At 38.3% G+C, this 15,223-nt stretch overlaps 1 protein-coding gene across 1 annotated transcript in view; it reads left to right on the top strand.

Moving 5' to 3' along the window:
• CFAP47 (cilia and flagella associated protein 47) overlaps positions 1-15,223 on the top strand; it is a 359,445-nt gene that overhangs the window by 260,595 nt on the left and 83,627 nt on the right. The window contains exons 54-56 of the mRNA XM_075430383.1: positions 1,090-1,201; positions 8,582-8,686; positions 12,495-12,651. Coding sequence (XP_075286498.1) covers positions 1,090-1,201; positions 8,582-8,686; positions 12,495-12,651 — 374 coding nt within the window. The remainder of the gene's footprint in view (positions 1-1,089; positions 1,202-8,581; positions 8,687-12,494; positions 12,652-15,223) is intronic.

Here is a 15,223-nt window from a genome sequence, read left to right as displayed (position 1 = left end):
TTGTTCTGGGACAGCCACAATACTCCTTAAAATACATAATCTACATATGCAACATAATGATTTACCACTATGCTGTAATGAGCAACACAATAATTGTACCAAATGAAACAGATTCTGAGTTCTTGCAGAGCAAGAAAGAGGAGGGAAGCAGGCAGACCGTCCATTTAAAAGACAGGTGTGGAACACTATGTTTGTTTTGAGATCTCAGGGTTACAAGATGGTCAAGAAGAATGGTTGCCTAATGGCAGTAAATCAAAAGCTATTGGCAGCACTACATAATTACAAGCTTCTCCTGTAAACCATTGCTTCGACAAACAGGAGTTAGAGCTGTCATTTATCTGATTACCTTTAATTTCTGTCCAGTGCTTTTCCTGAGGCAGATGATGAGTCTATGAATAGTTACAGAATAATAAGATGTACTTACAATTATTTTACTTTTTGGAACCAGATTTTTTTGTTGGCCTTGGCACTCTAAATTATCTATTTGACTAAAATGTTTTATTCCAAAGTTAGATCTACAGAAAGCAAGGAAAGAAAGGTGAGACATACATCTGCAAATTGGAGCCTAGGAATAAATATGACACTGTGGTATCAGGGACACTAGGATTCTTTTCCACATCCTCCTATCTAAAAGTTAGGTTTCAAGTTTAAAGAATTAAGCCTATGCTCCTCCTTAGACAATGAAAAGTGATTCCACATCTTAGTGTTCTACGTTAGGACCAATTCTCCCTGAAAATGTTTTTCACCTTGTTGAGTACTGAGGGAGCTAAACAGTTCCTTTAACCAACTAACTTCAGCTAACTTCCTGACAACTGAAGTACGGTGAGACAAATTCTGCCCTTATGAATGACCCAAGTATTAGAATGGTTATTGCTACCAGTTTTTTACTGTTATTAATAATTATTAATAATAGTAATGAATGCTATTAAATATGTGTCCATACTAATGGAAAAATGCTAATGCAATAAATCATAATTCGTATTTTAAAAAGTACCCATTTTTCAAGAAAGAATACAAGTGTTGAATAATAAAATGCAATGGAAGAAGCTTAGTAATTAATATTCATTACATATATGCATTTTTTTCCAGATGCACTCGTCTACACATACCGCTCTTTAATCCTACACATGAAACTCTGGAGCTAGAAATTTTTAACAGCAATCCTAGCAATTTTTCAACTGAGACTGATCCAAAACACCCTGTAAGTAAGATTTCTGTGCTTGTACAATAATGGTAGAAGACAGCCTTCGCTTCAAAATCTATTGAATTTTGTATCATGCTGTGGATTAAGAATACACAACATAGTCTTCAGGGTTAAAGATGTTGTTAGTGTGTATTCTAGAGGTTTTGTAGCTTAAGGACAAAAACAGATAAACTTGAAAAACAATGGAAGCTGAAGTACAGAGGTTTTTTTCTCTGTAATGCTTTGTGGAATGGTTTTGAGAAGGACTGCAGTGTAGGCTGCAAATAATATTCAGAAGATATTAGAAGAAGAAATTGTAAACAAACCAGCTGTGTTAGAAATCTCACAAGATTCTAAGAATCAACAGGATAATTAAGTAAATATTTAGGTAAGTAGATAAAATATTAATGTAAGAATAGAAGAGTATCTCATAGTCATAGCAGTTATAACCAACTTGCAGGGCCTGTGAATGAGAATTTGGTCAATTTAGCCACAAGGAAGCTTCAAGCAAATACCTGGAATCATTTTATTCTCCAGATTTACATTTACCCTTAGATTGATTTCTACTAAGAAAATCTTCATCCTGTTACTATTATGTACACCACTTTTTCCTCCTCCATCACCCATCACTCTTTCATCTTGCTGCCTAACATTTTTGTCCTTTCAAGGACTGAGAGTTGTATAGATGGGCTCGGCTTTCGTATCCTCTTTGAGATTGACTAGAGTTCTAGATGGTCACAACCCTGAAGAATATTAATTATTGACCATTGATTACTGATTAATAGTGCAGGTCCTGTAAAGAATCCTTTGGATGTTATTAACAATTAATGCTATTAAATATGTGTCCTTTGTATGATGGGGAGATGAGAAAAGGAAGGACAGATGCATGGAAACTGTGTTGCAAGGGGTTAGGGGGACTTCTTATTAGGATGTGAATATAAAATCTTTAACGTGAAAAAGGAAAATGAAGAAACCTGTTGCGGATGGAAAGAAATGACAGTTGCACCTTTTCTAGACATGGGAAGACATACACCAGAGTTGATTTATTTGTGCAAATTGGTATAAAGGTCAGAGGGAGAGGAGAGGAATATTCTCATACAGTCCGAAAATAAAGCTGAGAAGGTAGAAAATGGATTGTATGGCGAGAATCAAGGAATGTCATAAAGCCATAGTATGTGCATTTTTGGCTTTCAGAAACTAAACAGCTTTCAGCCTCAAATATGGCTACAACAAGACCAAATGCTCTTAAAAAGGTCTCTAAAGATAACAACTAAAGGGGATCATACTCATTTACTGAACTGCCCTGTATTTTGCACACGTGGTATTACACTAAATTAAAAGTGTAAAATGTGACATGTTTATTTTAGTCTGTCTTTTATATCATGCGTAATAGCACGTCTTCATACATTACATTAAAACTCAGCCAGTGATATTACTAATCATTTCATCAATTGGTATTTGAATAGGAACTAAGAAACATAATGGATGCAAACTATATTAATCATCTAGGAACATTATACACATTATGTTTAGGTCATTGGCACAGAAGTGGGTTAGATTTAATTATAGTGACTTTTGGCTCTTGCAGATTGCATGTTAGCTTGTCTAGGAAATTAAAAAAAAAAAAAAAAAAAAAAAAAATCTCCTTTCAGCTTTCCTAATTTGTTACCAGAGATTCACATATCACAAATAACTACATTAGATTGCTTAGGAAAAGATACATTCAACACTAACTGCAGTAATTTTCTCTTTTCTTTTTTTCTTTTCTTAATAGAATACTCAGTCCTAAATATCATTTATGCGTTGAATTGTGAAATGTTCTTTGCAAATTACAGTAATTCTTGCAGTTAAAGAACAGCTTTGGTGAATTTGCTGTAAGCAACTACCTAGTATTTATTTCATGTGTCGGTCCCATTTTGAACTTGTTTCTTCCATTGTAGACCCATGTTTGGAGAGGTAATGCGATTTCCTTCACAGGTTTAATGACAAAGGTGGGGGTGTGTGTGAGTGATTAAACACCTGCTGCTTCTCCTGAGTATGTTGCATCCTAAGTTTAGTCCCTCCATACAGCACTGTGTCCAACTTCTGGAAGATTACTGCTTGTTCTTACAAACTGTAACTTGTGTTTCAGGTATTAGTTTGTATTAATGCCTGTTTCAATGTCTTTGTGATGTGTGGAAGAAGTTTCCCATCTTAGTTATTTCAGTTTCTGCTCTCTTTAAAGCAAATAATTCTTTTTTGTCAGCAGAAAAATTCTGAAGTGAAGCTAATTTGAGGGATCCTCAGGTGAAATACACCAATAAAGAGCGGATCATTAGAACAATAAATCAAAGATGGCATTGTCCAATTAACATAGGTAAAGTTTTAAAGAGAATTAGAATAGTGCATATTCTAAATCAGTATTTTTAGTATTTCATATAATTATCCATATTTGATTTTATGTCGTCTAAGATGTAGAACTGTTGAAAATACTGGGCTGTCAGTCAGAAAATATCTCAAATGGATTTCATCAGTCATTGAGTTATATTAGATAAATCAGATTCAACAGAGATACCAGAGAAAATTTTATCTTTCCTAGAAATTAGTTGCCTAAAATGTCAACCAAAATTTTGACTAATATTTCAGAATTTAAAAAATTTGAATATCGTGTTTATCATACTTCCCTGTGTGTGTCTGCCTTTCCAGTTTCAGTTTGCAACAGAAGGCATTACTGAAATACCACAAGGCATTATTTTCTATATATCTGATTCAACTTCAAATACTGACATCATGAGTAACAGGCTTTCCTGAGTTCCAGTTGAATGCTGCTCAAGTATTCCTGGACTTCTGGATGCTTAATGAAGTCTAAGTGAAATTCGAAGGCTTTAAATGTCTTGCCAGCTTCATGTAAATTAGAAGCAGCTCCATTAACTTCTTTATAAACTGATGAAAATGAGAAAAGTATATGTATCTTGTTATCAGCTTTGCAATTTTAGCCTAAAATAGCTTCAAATGCAACATAACATCTTGATTTTCTTTCAAGAATTTGATATGTTTTCAAGGATTTCCTTTAATGTGATTTAGATTTTCATATCTCCTTTTTTTTTTTTTAATGAGCTATGCCTAGTTTTTGTTTTCCTTCTTGTAAACCTTACACTGTATGTGTTAACTTGGCAGCATGTCTAAAGATGTTGAATTCTCTGAAAGATGGAACAGACATGAACTCCTGTAAGCTTGCTGCAAAATTCCTAGCTTGTTTTTTTTATTATTGGACATTATGAGTTTCTGTGGGAACAGCCACTGGGATGCTAAGTTTTGTGTTTCTTTCCTAACCACAGCTATCTTTATCTCTGGTAGAGGATTTATGCCCAGCATTTAACGAATGAAAGTTCTCAATCATCAGTAAGGCTATGTTTCCCAACTTACTTCGTTCCCTCTGTATAAATACATGGGCAGATTTCACTTGTATGTGTATTATACTTCTACACACATATATTTATAATGTAACTTATGTACAAAAAACTCCTACAAATGGGAACATCTATATGGCCAAAAATAAACCTGTTTCACTGTAAGTCTTCAGCTTGCTATTCTTCTGGCTTATAAATAGCCTAAAGCTTTCTCATGAAGCTGTCTTCCATCCTGATCAGATATGAAACACAACTTTTATTGAGGAAACATTACTTAATAAAGAAGTACTAGCAGAGAGGAATGCAGTCTTGAAGTCTCTGTGTGCAAGCTTTATTAGTTTGTTAGTGACTAAGAGTATTGTTTTGTATGGAGTAGAGATTAAACTTTTAGCATTAATGAAAAATTTCCTTCGTTTGTTGGATTCATAACAGGAATAATGCATGTGGATTTGCTCAGTCTTCTTCAGGCTCAATTTCACAGAATCACACAGAATCACAGAATGGTAGGGGTTGGAAGGGACCTCTGTGGGTCATCTAGTCCAACCCTCCTGCCAAAGCAGGGTCACCTACAGCAGGCTGCACACGACCTTGTCCAGGCAGGTCTTGAATATCTCCAGAGAAGGAGACTCCACAACATCCCTGGGCAGCCTGTTCCAGTGCTCTGTCACCCTCAGAGGGAAGAAGTTCTTCCTCATGTTCAGCTGGAACTTCCTCTGCTTCAGTTTGTGCCCGTTACCCCTTGTCCTGTCGCTGGGCACTACTGAAAAGAGTCTGGCCCCATCCTCTTGACACCCACCCTTGAGATATTTATAAGCATTTGTAAGGTCCCCTCTCAGCCTTCTCTTATTCAGGCTAAACAAGCCGAGCTCCCTCAGCCTTTCCTCATAGGGGAGATGCTCCAGTCCCCTCATCATCCTTGTAGCCCTCCGCTGGACTGTCTCCAGTAGCTCCTCATCTTTCTTGAACTGGGGAGCCCAGAACTGGACAAAGCACTCCAGATGGGGCCTCGCTAAGGCAGAGCAGAGGGGGAGGAGAACCTCCCTCGGCCTGCTGGCCACCCTCTTCTTAATGCACCCCAGAATGCCACTGGCCTTCTTGGCAGCCAGGGCACACTGCTGGCTCGTTTTGTATTTGAACATTTATATCTGAGATCTTCTGAAGATCAATGATACCAGTTCCCTTTCACATGAGTATCTTGGAAGACACTTGTTTATGTAGAAAAAATGAAAGGCAGAGGATGGGTTAACTTCAACATATTTTGTTGAATGATTGTGGCAAAGTATAACATTCTTTAAACATGTTGTTAGCGTGATTTCTCCATTCAGGTTTTTAAAACAATTTATTATTTTGTTTTCAGTAGAAAGAACTTTTTTTTTTCCCCCCAGCTCTTTATTTCAAAACAAATTACTTTCTGGATACAGTAGAACTTCATACTGTGCAATATAAAATTAATTTTTTTAAACAGATCCATAATGTAAAAAATAAAAATCTTTTCTGCTTTCAGAGCAGGCAGTCTTCTGCATTATCATAACTCTGTGTTGATTATTCAGATTTATTGTGGCAGTGCATTATCTGTGTAATGATAATGTGTGAAGTAATGCTTATAGAAAATGGATTTCCAGTCTGTTTTCATCTTTATGGGAGAGTTATTATTCCAAATAATGTGGATGTCTCTGTGAAATTACTGAAAATTTTAAAATTGCAGTTTTAATATAATCATGTATTCTTATGCTGTCACAAGCTGTCTTTTCCTTGCTTTTTCGTTTCCTTGAAAAGTATTTGGGAGGGGGTAATCACTAAGGTTCTTTCTCCATTTGTAAGTCTACATTTGATAAATAGGGCTGGCTGGTTTGGACTGGTAGGTAGGAAATAAACTGCAAATGAAAGTAAAAATTTTACATCTCAAAAAAAAGGTCTCTGGATGCTGAGCATGCCCAGGAACTCACTGAGAAATGAGTTGTTCAGGCTCCTTTTAAATGATGCACAGCTAAATGAACTCTGGCCAGTGGGACAGATGGGGATGGAGGTGGTCTGTGGGAGGTGACTCTCCCTCAAGTCTGTTGTTCTGGGTAACACAGAAGCCTTGCAAAGGTGATAAGAGTGGGACGGTGGCTGTTGACTGCTGGGGGGCAAATGTGCTGTCAAGTCACCACCTACCTACGGGACATAACAGATGGTGAAGTGTGGGCGACAGCAGTGCCGTGCTCCCTGGGTGGGAGGTGCAGGTGCCGTGACAGCTGAGGGGAAGAAGCCCTAGTGCAGCGAGCCGCATGCTCTGTGCAGGAGGCCTGCCTGCTTACCCTTCCATGCTTTTGTCGTGCAGTGGAAACTCTAAAACTAAATTTCTAAAATTTGGAAAAATACAATTTGCCCTCCCCCAAGAGACAAGACAGTTAATGTCTTCAAACCAATATACTGTTACAGCAATATTCAGACAAATAATTTTTTAAAAAATTTGTTTCCCCAAAGAGAAAAAGAACTTTTCAAGTTTTGTGTGTTAGTTGACCACATCTGAGCCCCGTCTTCTGTTCTGCTCAGTCTAGCTCCCAGTCAGTAGGAATATCTGTAGTTAAGAGTACACCAGCATCCCAGTCTGTAATTCTGCCGGTACCCCGGAGACATACCCAGAAGATGATTGGCAGTACCAGGATTCCCGTGGCCTCTGTCTGGGTACAGCTCTGAGATGGCAGGGAAAGCCATGGGGCAGTGAGGAAAAGCGAAATAAGCCTTATCAGATGCCTCTGCTAAGAATGGACACCTCTGTCTCTGCTTCATCCTCTGGGGCTCTCGGTTTTGCTCAGAGCTGTGGCCATGGCCAGTGATTCTGGTGCCACAATGGGTCCCCATCCCTGTCCCCATCATGGCTCTACTCGCTGTCTCTGGGTGTGGTGGGACAGGGCTACTGGTGGAGGTCGCTGCCCTGCTGTGCCCTTAGCTCGAGCCTTCCTCAGCCCGAGCCAAGCCCTATGTCAGAGCACAGGCAGTCAAGACCCCGATGTGGGAAGAGGTTGCAGGGCTTGCTGGTGCAGTCAGGCATCTTGCAACCATTAAAAGTAGTAAACAAAAATGAATGTTTTAGTAACTCCCGTTCACTGTCTGTTAGCAGCCTGTTCTTTTAGGGCTGACGCTTACTTTATAAAAGGGCTTATCAGTGCCAGCTGTTGTAGGGTGTTGTTCTGAACTTTATTAGTTGTAAATTATATTCATTTTATAAAATACAGCTTGAGTATTTTATAAAATACAGTTTGAGTGTCCATAATTCCAATCAATTATCTTTTTATATCTTCTTACGTGCACACATTTTTTAAGCATGTATGATATTAAAAGCCTAGTACTTTTTTTTAATTAAAAAAATAGACACGGTAATAGTGTTTTCAATGATTCTAGCTGATCATTCTCTCAATGCATTGGCATTTTTATTATTCATTATTCTATTCTTTCACTGCTGATCTAGTTCTTAAAAGCATTTATGACCCCATTGTAGTTAGCTACTTTGCTTTTCCCTGTGAAATTGAGACCCAAGTAGTGTATTCTTCAGATGAAGAGAAAACTAGCAAAGTCATTTACAATGTTAGTTTAGATAAAGGTAAGCGGAAGAGAGTGAAAGCACTAGTTTATTAAAACCTGCCATGTATTTCCCTTACAAGCCAGTTTGTGACTTCAGAGGTCAATGTGATAACCTTGTAGTGTCATCAATACGATCAGACATGAAAGCCATGTTTGAATGGTATTTGTGAGAACCGCTGCCCGTGTCGTTGGAGCAGTCTGTGACACGAGCTCTGTAGCTTCTGGGGTGTGAACATGCAGTGACTGCCACTAGGACTGTTTACTCCAATACAGTTGCTGCCCTAGCAGCCTATGCTTGCTGAGAGGAGAGAATGCATCTGGTGGAACACATTAATCACATAAACATCAACACTGTCTATACAAAGCACAAAACAGAAACAGACTCAAAAAAAATTGATTTTTCCCCCTCTCTTTTCTTTGCTTCTTACTTGTATTTGTACAGCTGATTGTCGATCCTCATTCCACCACTGAAGTACCCGTGCAATTCTGTCCGTCTGCCCTTGGAAGAGGCAATCACGAGGCATCAATAACCTTCAAATGTTCACAGGTATGATACTATGTTGGCTGCCCACAACACTTGGAATTCAGATTAGATAATATTTTTAATAGGCGTGTAAGTAAGGGTTTCAGTCTGTAGGTCAAGTTGAAATTTAATGGCTGGATGCATAATGAAAGAGCAAATGCAAAAATACTCAAAAATTATAATTTTTTTTAACCTTAGTTTTACACAGAAATTATTCTATTTATGGTATTAAAATATGGCATGATGACTTAGGAGCTAGAGTAAGTAATGAATAATTTTACCTTTCTTGATAGTTAGTTCTGCTGTTTTTAACACCAGAAGACTGGCACTTCTTAGCATGGTCACCTCTGAAATTAAATTTCTTGACGTTTTTCCCAACCCTGAACAAAATTAAATTGTTTCATTTTTTAATCTGAGCTGAGTTTTGGAAGGTCACGGACTTGAAAAAGTGAATTGTTCCTTTCAGTGTGTTTGAAAATGGTTTGAAGTTTGAGCTTCTTAGAATTGTTGACATTTCTTTCCTAATAGACTGCTGACCTGTGAATTACTCCAGTTAAGTGCTAGCAGGAGTTTTCAGCAGTGTTTTAAGTAATACCGCAAAAGCAAATATTCTTTTATATGAAGAAAACAAATAGTGAAGGAAGTGATGTGGCAATTTTTTTCCTGATAAAGTATGTTGAACAGACAGGTTATTTGTAGGTGGTGTTAGCACAGCATTAATTTTCAGGATCTCTCTTCTTAAATATTTATTAAGGATAAAAACAAGGAGACAGCAGTTCTCGTATGAATAGTATGCACCCAAGTACAGTTCAAGAGGACAGAATGTCCTTATCTTGTCTGGATCCTAATGGTACACAATAATCTTATCTATATTTTAAAAAAGAAAGAAGAAGTTCTTCACCAAATACAGAAGCAATAAAACAATACAACATTTCATTTAAACCTTTCAGAAACAAATTAAGCTCTGCCACCTGAATATTGTCATGCAGTGCATCTCTTTTCAAGTAATGGCAAATCTCCAAATTTTTAACTGCCATGAATGTTAGTCAGTATTCTGTCCTTCCAGTTGCTTTGTCCAGACCCCTTTAATAGTTTCAATATATTGGTATAACCTTTGCAATTTCTTAGTGCTCTTTTTATGCCTGGATCTTTTGAATTTTGTAGATTTTCATTCATTTTCACTACTACAGTCCTTACTAAATTAATCCTACAATATTTTGGTTTGCTAATTGTTATACTGATGGCTGACAGTGAATATTTGCCCAGATATAACTGCCTTTTTAATGAAGACTTGAAGAATGTTTTGTATCGGTGGTGGATGCCTCAAATAACTTTTAATGTAACCCACCCACCCCGAGCTGATTTCCCTCCCTTCATTTCTCTTATTAAATATATCTGACTGGACACTGAAGCCATCTGATAGCTGAGTAGCTGACTAATCTAAAATCGGTTAATGACGGTGCTTACAGGATAAGCTTTAACTATTTCTGATTGTGCTTCTTTGTTGAACTGAGAGAAGCTGCTCTGTGCTATTACCGGCTTCATTTGTTTCTAGTTTGAAGCTGCAAAGAGCTCTTCACAAAGTAAATCTGAGTTTAGCTCTAATCATTGTGAAAATCTGAAATAGTTTGTTGGGACAGCACAACTGAGAGGTCAACTTGAACATAACCCAGACCCAGAGTTCTAGCTTATCTGTATTAACCTATTCTTTTACCACATTGCTAGCGTCTAGGTGTAATGTACAGCATTTAGTAGTAGTAAGTAATATTAGAGAGAAACTGAGCCCAGTATTAAATCCTATCTTGTATTATTTGCCTTAGGATTCTTTATTTTTTAGTCTTTTCACCTCTTGATTTCTTGCACTGAGCGTTCATGATCTTGCGCTCCATTCCAAAGTGGGTCAGTCAGGAACAGTAACTGCAGGTCACGCAAGGCAGGCCTGTCCTATAATCTGTATAATTTTTTGGTTATCTTGTTTTATTTTCCAGACTGACCACTAATTTTGTTGGGCACCTTCTTTACCTACTCAGTTTGACAGAGTTTCAGTGTGTTGTTTTAAAGGTACTCAGCACTTGAAGCAGTGGGGTTCAAAATGGCTTTGTTTGTTAGCAACGAAAAATCAGTGGAAGCCAGCCTTTAAAGTTTGTAAGCCATGAGCCTGAGCCTTCAGCAATAAAGCTCAGACTTGATCTTTACAGCTCACTTGCACGAGATATGAGTATGTGCACTCCTCCCACCCCTGCAATGTACCTCAGTGTAAAATTACTTGCTGTGAACAAGGTGGTTCACAGAAATATGCAGTGGGCCTGGAAAGCATTGTTAGACTAATATTGCCTCATAAGTTCTGTATTAAGAGTTTTGCAAAAAACAAAAGTTGTTGTTACTGTGTTTTGTAAGCAAGCACAAAGTAGCAGTAACAAGCCAGTGTAGAACACTAATAGCTTGACACATCCAACTTTCTGAAAACATGGTCTTTCCAGTCCTTCAGAAGAAGCCTGCAAAGAGTGCTCAGCCTACATTTAACTTTTTGAGGCCCATGTGGTAAGGAAGAACATGAGTCAGGAACACAAATGCTGTGGCATGCTGGCTTGGCAACCACCGGACAGTTTCTTGTTGACTGTGACCAGCAAAGGGGCTTCACTAAGAGTCAGTCCTGCCTTGCTTCAATGTCTGTGTGGCAGCAGCATTCGCCTTCCTGTCAGAAACTAAATAGTGAGTGGTGCTAGCTTCTTGCTCTTGAATCCGTAACCACAGACAGGCTATAGGTCATGTTTAAGTCAACAATAACAAAATACAATGCAATTTTAAAGGGAGTTAGTTTTTAATTCTTATTAGTCTGAGTAAAGCAGAAGTTCCTGGAAACCAGATGATATAAATCACCATCTAAATTCTAAAGAAAACATAGGCACTATTTTTATATTCTGACATTTAGTGTTGGGTAGTCTCTACATCAGTACATAAACAGTTCTTCCTCTTTTTTTTTTTTTTTAATTAAAATCTTGTAGCCTTGGATGAGTTTTACAAAAAAAAATTCCTTCAGTAAGATTAAAATGTCTTTTTTCATGTTGGGTTGAATGTTTCTCCATGAAATGATAATAAAGGCATGCAATTTTGCTGTCCAAAGCTATTTTTCGAAGACATACAATGTGCCATTTTATTTATCCCTGTTTATGCTGAGAAGTCTCAATATATTGGTCACTTTTTGCTGTATTTTCAGATTTGTTGTTGGATTTTTGAACCCTGTCTATTACAGATTTTCCTTATTTTTTTCAGACAAGCTATGCAGAAGTAAATGCAGTGTTTCAGATAATGAAAATAGTGTTTTGATTATTATTTTCTATTCTTTTTGTGATGCATACTTTTTGAGTGATAATAAACAAAACAAATCAAAGGGTCACTTTTAGCAGTTTGTAATAAGCCTCAGCTTTTAGTCTGTATTGAACTTCTCACTTCATTTGCCTTCAGGGTCTAACAAACAGACATGTTTTTAATTGCCCCCTTGCAACCACCTACATCTTTCCATTCGCTACACTGGGAGCTCTGAGTAGCTACACGGAAGTTAAATACTCTGTGCTCAGAGTAGCACAGAAGTTAAACGCAAAGAGGAGATGTGAACATCTCCCAGACTGGAACTATTGATTTCCAGACAGCAATACTTAGAGTAACATAACAGCTTGAGGGAAGAAGAAAGAAAGAAAGCAAGCATTAAACAGCAGTTCACTTAGAACAGAAAAGAGGCATAGAACACTAGAAGAAAGAAGTAGGCAAAAATGCCTTAAAATGTACAGATCTGACTCATCAAATAATAAATAATGGCATGTTTCATCTACAGCTTAAAGAGTGGATATTTTACCTTTTTGGGACTGGTCTTCCTCCTCAGCTGATGGAACCAACCAGCATAAGTGCATGCATTGGTCAGCGTTCTTCTGTCATCATATCCTTCAGAAATCCAACAACTGAAAATGTGGTGGTAGATGTCATGCTGACAGGTACAGGGGTTTGGATTTTTTTGGGGTAGAAGGGGGAACTTTAGCTCCTTGGGTTGCATTAAAAGTGTGAATGGGATGTGATTACATTTGCCTTATTCCATTTCCTGGCAATAGAGATATTGTGTATCATTCACATCCACCCTGAAAAGCTCTGTAAACTGTGCTGTGGGAGGTATTAAATAACACAAACCTTTAACAAGCGTTCACAGTAGACCTCTTAGGTCATACAGCCTCACATACACATGCAGCTGGTTGCTGACTGTGGACTCCACTGTATCATTTGGGCAATAGGAGACTCCTGGGGTGTGTTTTGGGAGCAGTATGTCTAAGCCAAATAGCCAATATTTTTGTTTTGGTTTTGTTCCTCAGTTATTTTCCAAAATATTTTATATTATTTTGTCAGATTCTAGATAGCTAAAGGAGTTAGTAAGGGCAAAATATTTTAGTTTTTTTTCATATTGACCTTCCAAGCAAGTATGTTTCAGCAGTATTTTCAAACACACTTTAAAAAATATTGTGAGATCCAGAATTATCAAAGATCACCAAGTCACTGTCCATACTGAGATTTCACAAGTGCTGTAACTCTAGTCCAAAGTCCTAGATTGTCCTCGATGACTGAAATTTACTCAAAGAGAGAGTAAATTTCACTCTGAGTGAAGCAGAGAGTGTTAGAAGGTTCTCTGAATCTCCACCTAGTCCAACATAACATGTAGCCTCTGAAAACAGGTGTCAAAGCATTTCCTGGCATCTGTGTATAACAAATTGAAGCTAAACCTTCCAGTGGCCCCTGACACAGACCCCAAGGATGGGGAAACATAACAGAATAGGAAAATGAAACCTGTGAAAAGATAAGTTTTAAGCCATGTTTGCACACTCACGCTATGATTTGGGATTTGTGGCACATAGAAGTGAAGAAATGTGACTTTTAGAAAATGTAGATTTGTGTTTATTAGTTGCTTTGAACTCATGTTTTTTAATTATATCTTCTGAGATATGAATTAGAAACACAGAAATACAGCTTTGGCTGCATATAGAGTTAATACTTGAGGGATTTTGAAGATTCTTTCACCTAACTGGTTCCTGGTCAAGAGCATTTTTGTCTCATGACTGAATGCTCTATACTTTTGCTGACTAAGATTTTTGGCGGACTACAGTGTAGTTTCTCATGTTTAACTGCTAAAATATTTTCGTTCATGACTGTCACAGAATAGAGTTCCATTTGTAATTGATCAGACCACTTCTGTGTTTCTGTTGACGTTCTCTTCTGGACAGCAGTGAAGGAAGCAACAGCATGCAGTGAATCCACTGTTTACAGGCTAAGTAAATCATGGCTAGGATCTCAGGGACTGTGCCAGAGCTTATCTGCTGAGCAGGGGACCTGGCAGAGAGGAGAACAGAGTCATGTCCAGCTTCCTATTGAGATGTCATCTAGGCACCCTCAAGTGACAAGGAGCATTGCAGACTGGGTCTGCACACAGTAACAGGGCAGTTAATGCAGCAGTTGGCATTCAGTGCACATACAGAAGGCTCGAAAGTGCTGCTCATAGTAGAAAAGAATGCTTAAATGTTGACAACACAACACAGGAGCTGTTCTCAGGCCCTGAATGGTGCAATCATTACTTCTGTAATCCAAATTGAAGCCTCAAGAGTGGATGCTGCAACCCCGGTCTGAGGTAGCTGGGAGTTCTCGAGGTTTCTACCTGACACTGCGCTATGAATGGCAATGACCTCAAGAGTTGGGTGTGTGCTCTGGTAGACTTCCTGTGTGTTGCAGATGGAGTGACGCACTTCACTCATAAGAGAGAAGAAACAATATATTTATTGATATAAAACAGTTAGTTAATAAAATTTTATAGTAAATGAGACAATGGTTTAATGAGATTCGATGGCAAGGTACATTGGATCATTTACTGCATAGAGGACAGTGCCAGACAAAACTGTCAGGGAGACACTCCTATTGAGTCATGAGGTTCAGAATGGACCCCCTTGCCTTCTAAACTCCTTCTCAGAGAGGAGTCTAGGTGCGGCTGGATCCAGACTTAGCTCAGACTTGGTCAATGGTTTATGTCTAAAGGCTCATATGTGCACAACCAGTCCTTTATATCACTTAGCTAAGGGTTTCAAAGTTTCAGCACACTTATTAATCACCTACTGAGAATCTGTAGGGGCAAGGAATCTCTTGACCTTGAGGAGTAAACCTTGAGGGGTGTCCCCAAACTCAAGGGAAGATCCTGATGTGCAGCCCGCTACCACGCAGGATAGCTCAAAGGGCTCTTGGGCTGCTCACTATTTATAAGGTGAGTGACTCTTAGTCATATTTGCATACCAACTGCAGCTTCCAAATTTCGCTTGAGTTGAACATAGACCAGCACTGTGGTTATGTGGGTGCATTGCCATAAATTAGCCCTGGATATTGTGCTGTTATGTGTCTCCACTGATGCACTCTGAACCAGCTGCAACCATCACAACTAGATGCGCATCTGTCATGACCGATACCAGTGATTATCGCCTGAGCAGAGTTATGGGGGGGGAGCACACTGTCACACTGCAGTGCCAGGTGCAGGAGCTTTAT

The sequence above is a fragment of the Opisthocomus hoazin genome, chromosome 1 (genome assembly GCF_030867145.1).
Source record: "Opisthocomus hoazin isolate bOpiHoa1 chromosome 1, bOpiHoa1.hap1, whole genome shotgun sequence".
NCBI lineage: Eukaryota > Metazoa > Chordata > Aves > Opisthocomiformes > Opisthocomidae > Opisthocomus > Opisthocomus hoazin.
This window is presented reverse-complemented; position numbering and strand designations above follow the sequence as displayed.